Source organism: Vanellus vanellus (genome assembly GCF_965231255.1).
Source record: "Vanellus vanellus genome assembly, chromosome: 2".
NCBI classification, from domain to species: Eukaryota; Metazoa; Chordata; class Aves; order Charadriiformes; family Charadriidae; genus Vanellus; species Vanellus vanellus.
Genome location: NC_138906.1, coordinates 36,649,646 through 36,666,734, shown reverse-complemented (window position 1 = coordinate 36,666,734; position 17,089 = coordinate 36,649,646). Strand labels below are relative to the sequence as shown.

The following is a 17,089-nucleotide window of genomic DNA, read 5'->3' as shown; positions in this document are numbered from 1 at the left end:
GGTTCTCTCGGTTTTCTCAATGTTGTCTGTCTTCCTGCTTGCACACATAAAACCACCTCATGTGGCTATAGTTGGGAACAGACATTCATTGGTCATTTAGTGAATTACCAGAAAATGGTATTTCTTAAGAAAAAAGGTAAGATCCTAGTTTCAAGAGGACTTGAATTATTATAGAAAGAAATATCATATAAAATGGAATTTAAAAATTGCTGGAATTTGTAATTAATAATGCTAGTCTGCAGTTGCATTGTTGATGTGGAAGGGAAAAAAATGATCTCTTGTCATAAAGTGGGGATCTAAAGCTAAAATGTTTGAATGTAGTAGTTTTCAACAGGGCTTGTTCATTTATAAATGCAGTATGGCTAAATATATAGGATTTAAATTACATAGATTACTCTCCAGAAAGCTGTGATTTACTTGCTGCGTTGCTCTCTAAGAAATACATGAAAAAGTTCAACAGAATCTCATTCAAATCCATTGCTGATTGGCAATCATAAATGAGGTCTTCTGCTATGGAGCAGAAGATAATTTGGTGTATCAGAAAGCTCCAGAGTTTTTCTGGAAAGAGATGATGCTCTGATAGTCAAAAAAGACAACCTCATTACACAGGGAAGGTGATCTTTCATCTCTGTTCCCTGTTGCTGGTAGTTGTTAGCAACTCAGTGGAAGATGAATTTTTAAAATGAACTCTAGCAGTGGATGACAGAGCTTTACCAAGCTCTGACGCAGTTGACTGTGTCCTCTTCTTTGTTCAACATCTAGAGAGTTGAGTCTGAGACTCTTCACGAACTAGAAAAGTGAAAATGCAGCACAGCACACTGAACTCTATCAAATAACTCAAGTGGATCTATATATATTGCACTAAAGGGAAGTTGTTGCCTAAATATTTTTCCCAGAGGAAGAAGCCAAGAAAATGTCACTGTAAGGAACAGGAAAAATTCCACACTCCTAGCATTGTTTGTGGGAATGAACAACTTGGGTGTTATGAATGTATTATTAACTATATTGAGTATAATAGTGGCTTTATCAGGAAAAAGTGTTCCAATGAAAACTGCAACGGAAATATGTTTATACTCAGTTATTTTACTGCTAATATGAGTCCCTCTATTTATGACAAACAAATTCCATCCCCCAGCCCTGTCCCTCTGCACTTTGATTAGAGTGGGAGACTAAACTAAAAACCCACAGGTTTCTACTTCCTTGTATTGTATAAAATGCCATCTGTGGAAGTGGATTACCTCAACTTATTTCTTCTTTTTTAAGAGAAATTAGAAGTGATTTGTTAACAGTATATAACTTTCTTTGCTTTAGTGTATGAAAAGTGTAGCTTTTCTTTTATTACTCCAGATTTGCAAAGTACTTTGCTGTTCTTGAGATTCACACTGTAAGCCTACAGTTCCGTTCCTTGCTTTGCTTATTTTCATTTCTTTCCCACTTTTTCCTTTTGTTGTGGTTCTTCCTTGCTTTTGCTTTAAATATGCACCTAACCGCAGCTGAACTTTGATTTCAATCTTATTCGTGTCTGACCCTCTGTTGCTAGTGCACCTTTCTCCCTGCTAGATCTCTGGCAGTTTCCAGGTTTTTTGAAATAGGGTAGTGGCAACATATGGTAAAAAGGCATCAAGAAACAAGTGTCATGGTGTAAAACTGTGGGAACTTTGCAGCTGGAAGGACCACACTGTCTGAACTCTCACTTGCTCCTGTTCATGCTATTTGCTCAGTCCTCTCAATAAGCTCTAGTTCCAGATAGTCTAGATGTACGACAAGCTAACATGCAAAAAGAAGGGATGAACTCACAGATTCGGAAGATAACATCTGATGGCTTTTGTGGAGGTTGGGGGTGGTACCAACACAGCCCCTGAACCTGAAACTGAGGGCTTCTGAAACAAATACACGAACTATTGAAACTATATCACCTTTTCTTACTTAAATGTGACCTTATCTGCAAAAGAGCAGGTGGTTCTGTGGGCTTCAGGCAAGTCAGCCCTTCAGATTACTTGGAGTAGCGGTCCTCCTCTGGGGAGAGGAAAACAAAGAAAACTGCAAGTTTATCTTTTAATGGATGGAGTTTTCCAGAAAACAAAGTTTCAATTTTATTTTTTTAAAAAAACTTGTTTGTGTATGACATTAGTTTCTGTAATTTCTGAGTTTTACTCCTCTCCTGTATTTTTTTTTCTCCAGTAGAACAATTTTTAAGACACTGATTAAATAGGGTATTGGGTCATGTAGAAGTAGAAAGAACAAAAGAAAAGGGCTGGCTGTATTTTGAAGAAGAAATGGAAACAATTTGAAAGGCTAAAGGTAACCACAGCGGGGGATCTAGGAGAGCTCATAAGGGATAAATGAAATAAAAATCTGTGTGAGTAAAAGAGGTTTTGGGGAAAGAAGGTCATAGAAGAAGCATTAATGAGGAAATCACAGGGAGACTTTATGTCCATTTACCTATGAGCTATTTGTTACCAAGTTCCTTGTTTTGATAAGTGTTTGGGTGACCCAAGCCCCTTAAGCTTGTTTGGAATGGATGTCCTTGTATGTTGGGGAGCACTGGTTAGTTGGCATTGAGGATATCCCTTTCAGGCAGCTGAAAATCCTTTCTGAAAATGCTGCTGGCATCAGGGTATAAGAAGCGTATCCTGCTGCTGTCTTGCTTATTTTTGTTAGTGCAAATTTTGCCTTCTGCTCAGGACTGGACATGGGTGACTCTTACCTGTCTCCTGTTTGTTTGAGCAAAGGTGTGTTCCTCAGCAGTTTCAGCTACTCCATCATCAGAGACCTCTTGGCATCTAATGTCTTTGAAGACCTTTTGTGAATGTGTGCTTATAAACCATACAGTGAGTCTTTGGACCCCACTATGATGTGCCTGAGGGTTATAAAGCTTTTGTTTGAATATCTTTGGCTGTATGGACCCTTTCTTCACCTTGTTGTAGGGATGGACTCACAAGTGGCTCTCCCTTGGGTCAGAAGAGTTAGATGGGTAAGCTTTGGGCATTTGCAGAAGAGTTTCCATATGGAATTGATCCTTCATATGTACTATTTTCTTGTGACAAGGTGTTGCTGTGACCTCATGGTCCCAAAGAAACTGAGGTGTCATATTAATTATTGAGACAAGTGTCTGTCACATTCCTGATGCTGCTTTTCTGTATGGGTGAAAAGAGAAAAATCTGCATAGTAAACAGATCTAGGATTTTGTTAGGCTGCCAGACCTGTCACTTTAAGCTCTGAACACCAATATATACAGCCATAGCCAACTAGTCCTAAAACTGAGCGTTCAGGAGTTTGGGACTGAGTGATTTGATAGGTTTAGCTGTGTTTGTGAACTGTGTGATGCTTCATCCTCTCCCTCTTCATGCAAAACTTTAAGGCGTATTTGACTAGAGCATAAATGCTGTTCTCCAGCTGCTTCAGGAATAGGCCAGTGTCACAAACTTAGGAGATGGTGATGTTATCAAATGCTGGTTTACATTTAGCTCCCTGGACTGGGTCATGTTCAGGAGAACAGTTTCGATGTGACTGCGATACCTCATTCTCTGTGGTCTGTATACACTGGTGTGAACCATTATGGGGAACATCAAAGTCGTATTGCATAGAGCCTCCTCTAATTTAATGAAATGAGATGCAGTTTCTTTCTTACTAAGAAGGTGGTTGTTGCTTTGCCCTTTGTCCTGGCAGGTAGAGTCCGTACAGGAAGGCACAGGCTGTCTTTGGTATCTGTCTGTTTACAGATATAAACACGTGTGCACGTGTGTCTGCCACATGTGGCTAACGGTGTCTGAGCACCACATCTAGTGCAGGATAGCAATTCTTTTTTTTTATATTTACCTATCACTAGCAACAATCCTTAGTATAGCAACTGTATAATTTATTTGCAAAGTCCAAGCTCTGTTTGCCCATTTAAAACACTCATTTTGTGTAGTCATTCAAAAGGTATGCAATGGAATTGCGTATTGTGTTTCGATTCCTGAATTTTCCTGTCTGTTTTGCAAAAATCCAAGATCTATATACTTTTCTCTGTCCTTCTAAAAGACAACTAAATCAGAACACATGGGAATCATTGAAATGTTTTAAGGTTTGAGGAAAAAGTAGGACTTAAGGAATGTCTGGGTTAAGAATATTAGGAGCTAAAAATTCTTGTTACTGTCAAATGGGCATGATTTTACTCTTATGATACTGGTGATAAAATTAATCTCTTGATGAATGTGTGCCCTTGTGTGGTCATACTAAGGGCCAGTAGCTTTTCTGTGCCTATTTGTAGTTGATGTCTTGTCCAGCTGATTTTGGTTCTGGAGAAACACCACTTTCTGTTTACTGTTAAAACTTTCACCTTAAATCTGCACTTAAATGCTTGTGTGTGTTGCAGTTCTGACGGAATTGCAAATAGTTTCATTGGTCTGCCCACTGTCATTCGTAATGAACATTATGAGCTGAGTACCTGCATGAAGAATTGGAATTTGTATGAGGAGAGTAAGATTCTGCAAAAGTGAATATGCCCTGTGCTTACGTTTTCCACAAGATACCTTACCACAAAAAATGTTTTAAAAAGTATCCCAGCCAAACTGCTTCAGATGCAGAGTTGTACTGCTCAAAGCTGTTTTGATGAAGTTGTTGCTTCTGTCTTCTGAACTTTGGGGAGAATATGCACATGCTTGTCTCAAGAATAAAAGTTTGTTCTCCTGCAAGGCTGAAGATTTTTAAAGCTCCAAACAAACAAGAATTCTGTGTCTTAGAGTTGAACTGTGTACAGTCATGTATTTAAATACACTTGGCTCATCTACTGGGTTTAAGCAGGTTGCACCCTTCCTTTTGTAATTGAAACTGTGTGTGTTTAATTGTACATCTTGATTGCATTTCTTTTGTAACCTTTGGGTCTGAAAGTTGGCATCCCAAGGTGGTGGGAGCAGGAGGGATAACCTGTAGAGGGTTAATCCTTGAGCATCCTGAACCAGGGCAGTAGAATTAATACTCCTTTGAAGGGTCCCTGCCTGTTGCACAATAGATGTACCCAAGCATATAGGAAGGTGAGAAGTAGGCAGCTTTCCTCCACAAGAGGAGTTCAAGCCAGCTGCTCTCCTGCATCTGTAAGGTCCTATAAGAGATGGCTGAACTTCTGCTGTAGGAAAGGTATCTAAGGTGAAGAGATGCTCCTCTGCTCGCAGCAGGACTGCTTTCTCTACTGGTCTTTTTGCACACCCGTTGTAGCTTCAAGAAGCTACTACCCTCAAAATGCACTCTTTCTAACCTTTTCGTTAGCTTCACTGTTAATTTTCAGGTTATGTGATATACATAGAGGCTTCTAGGAAGGGAAAAAAGAAAAAAAAGATGTTTTCCTACAGTAAACTAAACTACTAAATCAAACCACCTTTTTCTGATGACAATAAAAGTCTTGTACAGCTAGGCTGATAGGCTGCTTTCCTTTATCCTTTTTGCCATCTCGTGAAGCTTTTTGTTGCAGGTGAGGAACATGCTAATGGAAAACTTTCTCCTTAGAAGATGCTGTGGTCAAAAGAGAGATTCCTTCTTTATTCTCCAGTAATTTTCTTAATAATAGTAAAGAGATCTTCTATATTGCATAGACGTGAGAGAAGAAATAACTGTATTATGCTTTTGGCAGGAAAGAAAAGTAATTTAAAATGAAAAATTGCTTCATTGAGGGCCTTCATTTGATGCCCTGAGCATAGATGAGAGCCAAGGAAGAAGAAAAACTGTCCTATCTTTCCAGGTACTTTGACTCTTACTTGGTGGAGTTGGGCTCCTTTGGATGTCTGGTTTTGATAGGATTAGCTCATGCAACTGTTACAACTACACACATTATAGATGTACATACATTACTACCCCTGGATAGTTTACATGTAAGTGGCTTTGCCCTAATTTGGCTAGCTTGTTAAGCAGTAGATGATTTTGTGAGGAGTTGTTCTACAGCCAAAAGAGGATGTGGTTTGGGGAATGAAGAAGGATTTGGCATTTTTTTTTTTACAAAATGGTTTTATATTGATGAAATAAAAACCATACATATGCAGCACACACAATCTTGAGGAGGGCACTATAGGACAACAGCATTGTCTGAAGAAAACACTTCCAAATAATTAGCCTTCTTTTGAAGACTGTAGCCTCAGTGCCTTGAAATACACCTTTCCTGCTGCTTAGTTTCTTAAATTCATTAATGATGCCTTTTTGACAAATAAGAAACTTGCTCCATGGTGCATAACACTGTGGGATTGTTCTACCCTGTGGAGAAAATGGTTGGTCCTCCCACCACCTCGAAGTCTCCTGGTCCTACCATGCTGTGTTGGCAGGGACCCATGTCTGGAGTAATCAGAAACTATTCTGCCTCTGGAGATAGACTGGCCCCCAGTGAGGGAAGCAAAAATGGAATTGGCACTGTGTGATGTACAAAGATCTGGCAAGTTGACAGCTGGTATTTTTTCAGAGGTGTTGAAGCCTCCAGTTACTCTTAATAGCTCTTTTTACAGTTCTGAGGTTGTCATAATGCAAATAGCATCACTAACTAGTAATGCGCACTTTTAAAAATAAAAATGTCTTCTTCCAAACCTCCAGTGAGAATACTTTTGTAGTTCCCTGGGACAAGAGATAAGAATTTTGTTGGTCTCCTGCTCCCAGACTGTTGTCGCGGGAAGATTTTATTGGTGTTCCCTCAAACTTTCAGACTCCCAAGCTCTAAGTACCAGGCTCAGCATCTTCTGAGTGTTAAACTAAATGGGAAACTTAATTCCTTAGGGTGCCAAATAATATTTTTGTTTCAAGAGTGTGCTGAGCTCCTTCAGGCCAGAAACAAAAATAGGTCAAGGCCTCATTCTGGTGTAGCTGGCTCCATCTCTGGTTTGTTTGTTCATTAAACATGATGGGAAAATAAGTGACCTCTCTGTGTTTTCACAACCTGTTTTTCTTGCAGCTGCCAAGGAATCTGAGAGCAGTGTCTTTGTAAACCAGAGCTGATGAGTACTTGTATCTTTCAAAGCCACACATTTCACGAGCAACTTCTAGGAGTCTGGAGTACCCAGTACCCATGTGGCTGGTGTGTCACAGCCATGATTTTTGAAGTGGAAGTGTTTTGTTTTGGTGGTTGTGCAGTGTTGCAACACAAAATACCTATGTTTGCTGCTTGTGAATGACCAGCAAAATTCCTGCTTACGTAGTTTCACAATCTGTTCCTTATGTTGATTTCTGCTTTTGGCTGTCTGTTCAGAATAAAAGGTGGCAGATTGCTTTTTTTGGCATTGTGGCCAATCAGATCTTGCAAAAACAAAAAGTTCATGCCATGTTCAGAAATATGTCAGACCTGTTCCTGCTTGTGCAATGCCTTACAACCAGCCTGCCAGAAAACGTTCCTTCTCTGGTTCTGTGATTTCTACCCCCTCGTTCCTGGCTGGGTTTTCATGTTGGAAACACTTCTGATAGGTGCGGTCCTGTTAGTGACTTCTAGTAGTCTGAGGAGATCCCCATGGTTTGCCAGGTAGAAGACGATGGTGATGAAAAGTACTAAAGTTGAGAGCCAAGAAATGGAGTGAGTAGTATTAAGTGAGATGATTTTAGTAGCATCTCACTTAAGGTACTGACCGTTGTGTAATAACCATCTGTGTGTGAGTTTCAGGTGTTGAAATGCAGTAGTCCCCAGACTGGAAATGCAGACAGGGGTTGTTGCTTAGGTTTTCAACCAAGAGGAGAGGACCAGCTCAGCTTGCTGGACAGAGGGCTCCCACCCACATGGCATACTTTTTAGGTGTTCAGGACTGACAAGGGGGGAGAGGTGGAGCTGCATGGCCTTGCTGTGGGTCTATCGCCTTGGAAAGGGTCATGCTCTTGGTTCAGCTAGACACACCAGTGTTTCTTACCTGATGCAGCAGTAATGCTTGCAGGGTAAAGAGGAGCCAGCTCTGCTCTGAATGCAGCAGGTTGCCAGCCCAGAGACCCGCATGGTGGAGGGGAGGTGGTGTCATGAGCTCCTGGCCACACTGGGAGAAGGTTGCAGGCATGATGTAGAAGCTGCTGTGGGGGAGTTCTGTGTTGTACTGGGAAATCCTTCCCACCACTCCTGCTTCTCGCATCAGTCTGGGGTTTGTGTGAAGCCCTGGGTGGATGGTGGCAGTACAGTTTGTGTATGGGAAAATGAGTGATGCTTCAGGCTGTCCAGAGTAAAGTTAAAAATATGCATTTCTTTTAAATTATGTTCTGCTAGCTCTTGACAGACTGAACTCAGCAGTGAAGAATTGTCCTGTTACCTTCTAAGTGTAGTCCTGGCTTTTCAGGTAGTGAATATGGCAGAAGGTTTTAGACTCATAGCATGGGCTTAAGTCTGTTCTCAACAAACCCGAAAAGCTAGGAGGGTGGGGGGAGCTCAGGCTTCAGTTTGTTAACCTGCTCTGGCAGCAACACTTTAGCTGATGTACAAGATGGTGACCCAAGAGGTATTTGGAAGGATATTGTAAAACTATGGATCACGTTAGACCTATCCACCAAGACTTTAAGTTTTCCTTAATGAGTCTCGTTTCCAACAAAGGCTTAAACTTTTAGTGTTAGTATTGGAAAATTAATACACTAGGATTTCTTTCACTGGTGTCAAAAGCTGAGTTTTTGTTAATGCATTGAATCCTACTGGAATGTCTTCAAAAATACTTGGCTTAATGTTGGTTTTCCCTTGCTGCCAGTTTTTATTCCTAAATAAATAAGACCATTTAGTATAGCTGTAGGCCAGTATAATTCTTCACAGTGCATTGCAAAAACATGGTTTAAATTTTGGCTTTGGGTCAGGTAGAGGCTTTGAATAAAATGATACCTCACTTCCTGACAAAGCTTAGGGTATTCTGAAGACTGGGTCATCTGTAAATCTGCCTTGCTTTGGTGATGGTAATCATGGCAATTGGGAAGGGGAAAAATGGTGAAAGAGAACTTTAATGCTGTCATCTACTGGTTGTATTTTTTTACTTTACAAAGTAGATTTGTTTATTATTTAAAAACAAAAAACCCTACCAATAACCCACTAGGCTAGATGGTAACCAAACATTGGCTGAGACTGTTCCATCCAGTCTTAAAATAGTTCTTAATTATTTCCCTGACAGCTAAAAAAACTGGCTAGAAATGGATAACTAAAATGGATGACTTCGTGATTTAAAATAAATGTCTCATCCTAAGGTAATTCATTTGCAACACGTTTAGAGTAAATGAAAACATAAACCAGAGATGCATAAGGAGCTTCGAAACCAGCAAAGATCTGATTCTGCTCCCATTGATGTCTGGCACAAAATCCTATTTACTTCAGTGAGTACAATATTTTTAAAGATTTACAACCTTATCCCGAATGTTGCCATAGATTTACCAAGCACATACATTTGATGGAGCAAGGGGTCTATGGAGACACTTAAAAACATGACTTGGAAAAAATGTTCTACTGTTGTCAGGCTTGCTGAAAAAAGACTGAGATGAATGCTCAAGTTAACACTAGGGACATAAATAACAAACATGTCCCCTTACTAGCACCGCAATGGGTGGGATCACATGCTCATACTGACTGAGGAAGCTGTGGACTGACCTAGCAGCAGCATCAGCCAAAAGAAAGAGAGGGGGAGTTCATCTTGGGGAAGAACAGAGGGGGCAAAACTTTTCTGTGTGTGTTTTGCATGCTTTGTGTGTGTGTTGGTTTATTTGTGTGTTGTATGTTTTTTTTGTTTTGTTTTGTTTTTGTTTTTTTTTTTTTTTTAAATACCATTCCCCAAAACAATGTCCCAAATACAAACTCCCAGCTTGGATGGTTTGGGACCAATTTTTTTACCTACCACCATCTATGTGAAGAATCATAGCTTTATTTTTCTGAGTTTTCATCCTTGCCTGGCCATACTTTAGCTGTTATGCGAGTGCAAGATGAGGACAAATGCTTTTCCTTCTGATGATCTGTCAGGTGAGGGAAAAGCTGTCCTTCTGTGTGATTTTGGGCTGTTTATAGGACTGATGCACCAGGCCTTGGCAGAAGAAGGGCTGCAGTAAGCTTATCACAAGAGCAACCTGTTGGGCTCTATAGATCTTTCTAACTCTGCAAGCAAGAGCTGCAGAAAGAAGAATGAATCTGCAAATTTTCTTGGCCAGGAGTCCTCAGCTTCCAGCTCTGGTGTGGAGAAGTAGCCCTCATGCTGTAGGGCATGGGGCAATATCCCAAGGAGGGAAAGAACCTTACCCCAGCTGAGGCTCTGGAAACTAAGTTCTGCTCTGCTAAGCCAGTTTGCTAAGAGTAAACTATAACATGGTAGGGATGGCAGCAGAGAAGCAATTGTCCTGGGGAAATCTTCTGTAGTGCTGCAGTGTCTGGTTGGAACAAGGGGGACCATCCTGATGGTACCTGTGGTGCAGGGGCTCCAGGCAAGCCCAGTGTAATGGGAAAACAGCCAGGGGTTACAGGATTTAGGAACAGATTTGGCTAGATCTTGGATGGAGGTGGTGAGAATTAAAAAAAAAAAAAAAAAAAATTTTTTTGTTTGTTTTTAAAGAAATAGTCGGTATGGGCTCTTGGGCTAGGGACAGATGGCTGGTGTTCAGGGACTTGCAGGAGGTATGGAAGGAGGTGTATCCAAGCTGCTACAGGAAAAATGAGTTGGACTAGTCTTAAAACATTAGAGCTACTGGTGTACAGAAGCAGTTGCTCAGCTTCATCCAACTGGGTAGATCAATTTACATCTCTTAGATCACTGTTTTCAATCATGACTTAAATGAGCAAGCAGGAAATCTGATTTAAGTTGACTTACCAAGTTTTACATTGTACTTTAGTTACCTTTCTGAAAACTGTAGTGTAGTCTGTACCACCACAGCTACCCTTTGCTAATATAGTGAATGTATCTATTTAAATAAGTATGCAGTTTACCATTTGTTTTGGTTAATATATGTTTTCTATTTTCTGTTAAAAAATGATGAATGGTGCTTTTCTTATTTGCTTGATTAGATTTAACTTCTGATTTTCATCAGGCTACATTTGGATGGAAACTGGAAACCAATTAATGAACAAAACCAGCATTTAAAATTGTTTTCATTAGTTAAATGTGCTGGATATAGATGAAAATTCTTTATTAAGCCTGTTTTGTGTTTAAAGCATACTGATTTTTGTAGAAACAAAGCAAGTATTATCAGCTGTTTATGAACTGAATTAATTGTTTCTGGTCATTGTGGTCTTCAAGAATCTGTTTCTTGGAACTGAGACATCTCTGTTTCTGAATCTTGGTTTCTGGAGCGCTCTATTTTTTAAAAAAAAATATATTTTTTTTTAATTCTAAGAAGCCAAGTTCTCCATCTGAGTGAACAACCTGGTGGTGTCTGTGTGCCATGGCTATGTGAGACAAACTTCTTTCCCCAAAGCCACATTCCTTAAGTGTCTGCAGGCCCCCTGCCCCACTGCCCAGAAGAGTATCTAGCTTGCTTTATATTGTTTGAACTTGTTCGGTGTTAGGGTGGACTACTCCTAAGCCCATCCCACAAATATTGGCAGGGCAGAAGAGGTGATCTGTGCATCACAGACCTCCAGGGCTGTTACTCACAAGTTAGGGTGGATGTATGGACTGTACATCTTGGAAAACCTAGGTTACTATTTTAAGATTCCCCCCCTGCCCCCCATATCTGTCAGTTCCTAGGGCCGGACTGGTCTTGAACAAACTGTTTTCTTATGTGAGGGGAAAATAAAATGAATGGGGAAGAAGAGAAAATTGCATAGAATTCTCTGTGCACGGCAGACCTTACTGTTGTCAAAAATTAGTTGTTGACTAATTCCATGACATGAACTTTACAACTTCAGTAATGAATTCATGCTACTTTAAGGTTTAGACTGAAAAGTATTTAAATTTATAAATATACTGTTAAGACTCTTAATTATGAAGTAAAAAATGAACTGCAGGCTGCTCTCTGAAGTCAATACAGACAGATATTCTCCAAGATATATATACACATGTATATTTTAGTTTTTAAATTTTAAGTATATGTTTAAACAAACTTGGCCTTCTTAAGGGAGCGAATGTTGAAGCTCAGATTCCACACAGTGGGAAATTAGCTTCCTAAATTTAGTGCTTCTAACATATGTTTAAGATCTAGGAATCTATTTCTGATATAACTCATGCTAGAAGTTCCTGGAAAGCTCTATGACTTATGTGGCACAGCATGGGGAAGATCAAATTATAGTTGATTTTCTTCCATCCTAAGATCCCCAGAAGCATCTGTAAGATTGATGGGTGGTGTAGTCATTGCATTACGTTTTGATGTGTTTCTTTTGGAGGATAAGTCTTCCAGTAAATACAAAAAGATTTTAAAATTATTGTGGCTAAGGAGGTGGACAGATAATAAATTGAACTTGGTGTTATGATACTCTCTTGAAAGTCTTAGCTAGACTTGATTTCTGCCAGACGAAAGAGCTGTTGTGTTTGATGTTCATGCTTTAAAACAAGTCAAACAGTATGATGTTTGAGATGAATTTGGTAATACGTATGTGCCAATGTGCTCCTGCAGACAAGAATCTGAAACAGTTCAATATTGACAGATTCTCCACTGTTCTGTAATAACCATATATAACTATTACACCAAAATGGAAGTTTAAAGAACCTCACTCGCTTACACAAGAAGAGTAAAAAAAGGTCTTTCAGGAAAAAAATTTGAAATGTATCAATAAGTCAAAATTAGGAGGAGGGATGGGGAGGGGGAGCACTACAGTAATCTGACTTTACAGTTGGAAAGACACGTGTACATCTTCTGTCTTTCATTGCCTTTGCTGCCTGTGTTTCATGTTTAAGGGTGAGACAGCAGAAAGGAATTTCAGTGGTGAATTGAATCTAGCCAAGAAAGTGGCTGGATATCAAGCTTTGGGAAGAAGACGGGAAAACTGCTGCAGGCAGATGGGCAACAGAGGGAAGGCAGGAAATATCTGCAAACAAAACTAATGAAGTTTGATTTGTTTCTACAGTAGAGAAATGTGTCTGGAGGTGGATTTAGGTAGAAGCTGTGTAAATTCTTGCAAACAGAGTCAAGATACGTGTTTGATTTGTAGCAGTGCTGTACGAATTAGCTGGAAAGTTTGTGTGCATTAGCTCAAAGTTTAGCTGGAAGAGGGTGGCTGGAGTTGCATGCGGAAGAGAAGACTTTGGCAGTGGACTTCTGCAGGAGTTGGAGCATGTGCGAACGGTTGAAGGTAGGAGTCAAGGTGATGAGCGAGCAAGGGGTGGCTAAGCTGCCTGCACCTGGATTGGAAAGAGGTTGCCTCTACACCCGGTGCAGTTAGTATGGGTCTTTGCAACAAAACCAGAAAAAAAACAAACCCAAATGCCTCATGAATTTGTATCCATTCAGAAACAGTGGTGAGATCAACTAAGTACCTACAGTAGCATTTCCAAATTACTGGAAATCTTGCTGGATTCGTGATGAACGTGTAAAAGGACTTACTGTGAGTGCACTCACAGGATGTTTGTAATAATAAGAGGAGAAAATGAGTAATCTTCTGGAAAGCGGTTTAACATATATACTGAAGTGACTGGTATCTTTCATTAAAAATACGTAGTTTCAGGGCGTAGTTTTGAGATTGTTTTAAACCGATCTGTAGGCAGATTAAAAGGGGTGTTCCCACCTTTTCCCGTGCCCTGACCTAATTGTTGTTGCTTCCTCCCTTGTTCCAGGACTGCCGCTTGTGTGGCTCTCTGGTTATCTGAGTCAGGGACTCGTGGCCTGCATTAAAAATCAGCTGGACCTGCAGTCCTGCTGGCCACGAAGCTCGCAGGGGAGTGGGGAGGCTGGGCGTGGAGGGCAGCAACCTGTGTCCAGGGAAAACGTGGGCTTAAATCAACATACACTGACTGTGAATCCTGATGCCTTGTAGGTGTGAAAACACAGGGTAAATTGTGTAACTGTTGCAATCACCTAAAGCAACTGGCAGAATGTGTTTCTATTCTCAATATCCTATTTTTGGGGTTTCTTCACCTGGTACATGGAGCTGTGCCTGGAATTTGTTTCCCCTGAGGTTACAGTTGACTTGTGTTTACCAAAAATAAAGTGGTAAAACTTGGAAACAAGCATTTTGTTCTGATTTGTTTGCGGTTAATGCAATGGGACTTTGCTTCCCCTTGAAAGAAGTTACTGAAATTGAAATTTAAAAAAAAAAAAAAAGTGGAGATAGCCTTTTTAGGATTGCAGCTGCTTTTTGCTTTGTGTTGCTTACAGCATTTCTTTTTCTGAAAATATCCCAGAAAAAGCTGCTTTGGTGAGCTTTTGTATGTGGGCCTGTATCCCTACCAAAATATGCAAGTGAGCAAAGCTAAATAAGCATGGTTGCTCCCGTGTGCTCTGCTCGCTGGTGCTCGGGCTGGTCTGCATGGTGGGCACTGAGAAAGTGAGGATGAGGATGGTGGCATTGTCTTCAAATACCTCTGCAAGAAAGGGGCTTGTTGCCTTTATTTTCTTGAGGATGAACAAAACAAATTTTGAAAATACATTAAAGGGCTACATAGAGGAAGAAATGCTTTAAAAGGGGTGGTGGTGTGTGTCTTAAAAAAACCTCCTAGTTCAAAGAAGGGCTTGTGTGAAATGCTTTTGAGGAGTAACCCTAACGTAAGTGGATGGATTAATGGTTCGGTGGTGCTCCGTTAGTCCGAGATGAGCTCTTTTGAGGCTGATAAAATAGTTATGGTTTATCGTGGCATATGTAACCCTGCGGTTCCATCGTCGTTATGCAGCACGTACAGAGGATCTCAAGTGTTATGTTGTGCTCCCCAGCTGGGGCGTCTGGCTGAAAGCAATAGGAAACTGCAGTGGTGCCTGATATCCAGTGGGCTCAATGTTAGGGTCCTCTTGCTTTTAAAAATGTCTAATCTGGGGTTTAATTTACTAGCTTGCTTGAGGCCTGCTGCCAAGGCTCCAACTGTTGCATAATGTTACACAGGAGGAATCGCTGGCAGTTTTCAAGCTGGCTATCATTCCAGATCACTCCCACACAAAGGAAATTGTAGCATATATGTAACTCTGAGGCTTTTTGTGCCGCTCTCAGCACAATCTAAAATTAAAAAAAAAAAAAAACCAAACCTGGGAAAACTAGAAAGAGTTTGCTTGCTCAGGCTGTAGGCCCTCCACTTGTAGCAGCCTCGTCTGCAGAGTCCTGCATGCGGAAGAGCATCCGGACAGTGACAGGTAAGAATGGAAAGCCTCGTGAAGAAGCAACACCCCGATTGTTTTTTAAAACTCTAAACATATAAAACAGTTGCAATTTTAAAAAAAGACGAAAGAATCCTCTTCTGGCTCAACCTGTTCTTTCATGTTCTGTGAATGTTGTGTTTCCCAGAAAAAGCCAGACCCTTAATATTCAGACATCACAGGGCATCATAAGATTTCCCCCTCATTTCCATGCATGCCTGTTCCCTACCCGTTTTCCTGTCAGTCTGATTCGTAATGTTCAAAAACATTCACTGCATATTTCCTTCTTCCCCACAGCAACAGCCCGAGTCTGAGACTGTTCATCTGTTCATCCCAGCCTTGGCAGTTGGAGCTATTATTGGCAAGCAGGGACAGCACATCAAACAACTTTCTCGTTTCGCAGGCGCATCTATTAAGGTATTATTACACTGACTAACTTTCTGTATATTCTATATGACACTTTCAGCAAGTTTGCACAAGCCATGTTTTCGTGAACGTCCTCCCCCACTCCGTGCTTAGAATGTGATGTGATAAATGGTACATTTGTTTATAAATCATCTTTTAATCTTCCTTGAGACAAGATAATTAGAAGCATGTTTTCAAACGTCTCCTGAGGTGTGAAATATAAGCTGCAAAGAAAACTACTTTGGTGGTCTCGATTTCTTAGAAACAGGCTTAAGTCTTAATGATGCACTGCTAAAAGGCTTTCTTCTTGCTTTCGGTAAAATGAAAATTGGTGAGGTGAATTCCCCTTCTAAAAACAGCAGCACAGGTGAAGTCTCCTACTGCTGTGGCTGCTCTTGCTCTGTTCCAGATGGATTGGTCTGGGTTGTCAAGCTCAGATGGCTCCAGGCTGAAGCGTACGTGTTTTAAAATCACCCAGGTACTCCAAGCTCCTGGGGTCGGTCGGTTCCTTAACATCACGCTTACCTTGACGGCTTGCTTTTAACATCTGGCTGTCTGTGTGTTGACCACCTCAGTGTAGCTAAGAACAAGATCGTTTGCAGAAGTTGACCTAATGCAAGCTTAAGTTTGAATTTTAGCCAATTTGGCGAAATCCTCTTTGGCTGTGTATAGGGGTTAGTGCCAGTTGCAGTTGTAGAAGACCTTGGGTTACTGTTACTAATACTGTTAAAACAACAAGTATCTTCTCTAACGCTTGATCTTTTTTCTTGTAAATAGTCAGTTCTGCTATTCTCTGCTGTACGGATAATGTCTTGGCCTAAATTTAAAAAAGAAAAGTGCAATATGTAGCTTTGTTACATGCTGTTAGATTGTGACATTTTCCTGCTCAGATGAAGCAAACATCGTGGTCTCAGTTCTCTTTGCTCAGGAGATGTGGCCTGTTCAATGGAGCAGGGATGTGCTGAAGGTCAGGGGCAGAGGGGCAGGCGCTGGCTATGCTGAGTTGAGCTCGGTGAAGCCAGCAAGGGTTGGCTTGGCTTGGAAGGTGTTCATCAAAGTGCGCAGAACAAAATAATTGGGGAACCTTGATGAATGAGTGTTGTGTGTGGTTTGCCGGATGCTGATCCGTTTACTGGCCAGTCAGCCCACTGGCACGCTGCCCAGTTCCATCCTTTATTGAGCAGTACATTAAATACGTGTTATACTACACAGATGGTTTACATTAGTAGAGCACCAATAATCATATTTTTAGGGGAAAAAATGGAATAGAAGACAGCGAGACGTGTTGATTTTTCTTGATCAAATCTGTCTTGCATGGAGATGTGATGTATTGTGTACTTCCTCTTTCTCTCCCCATTCCCATAGTTTGTATCTAAAAATTAAGTGGTAACGGAAGGTACTGATAGGTGGAGAGAGAAATGTGAAATAACCTGGACCTCCAAGAACCTGTCCAAACTAGTTCTTCACTTGGTCCTTGGAAGACAGTTCAGTGGAAAGGGAGTTTCCTGTGTTTCTCACGCATCTGGCTAACAGT

At 40.7% G+C, this 17,089-nt stretch overlaps 1 protein-coding gene across 4 annotated transcripts in view; it reads left to right on the top strand.

The window, feature by feature from the left end:
* The window catches only part of IGF2BP3 (insulin like growth factor 2 mRNA binding protein 3), a gene marked incomplete at its 5' end in the record, with an annotated part of 114,701 nt that overhangs the window by 88,006 nt on the left and 9,606 nt on the right, over nucleotides 1–17,089 (top strand). For 3 of the 4 annotated variants that reach the window (XM_082479406.1, XM_082479404.1, XM_082479403.1), the window contains one exon: nucleotides 15,448–15,567. In XM_082479406.1, coding sequence (XP_082335532.1) covers nucleotides 15,448–15,567 — 120 coding nt within the window. The remainder of the gene's footprint in view (nucleotides 1–15,447; nucleotides 15,568–17,089) is intronic. The other variant, XM_082479405.1, reaches the window with a different exon arrangement.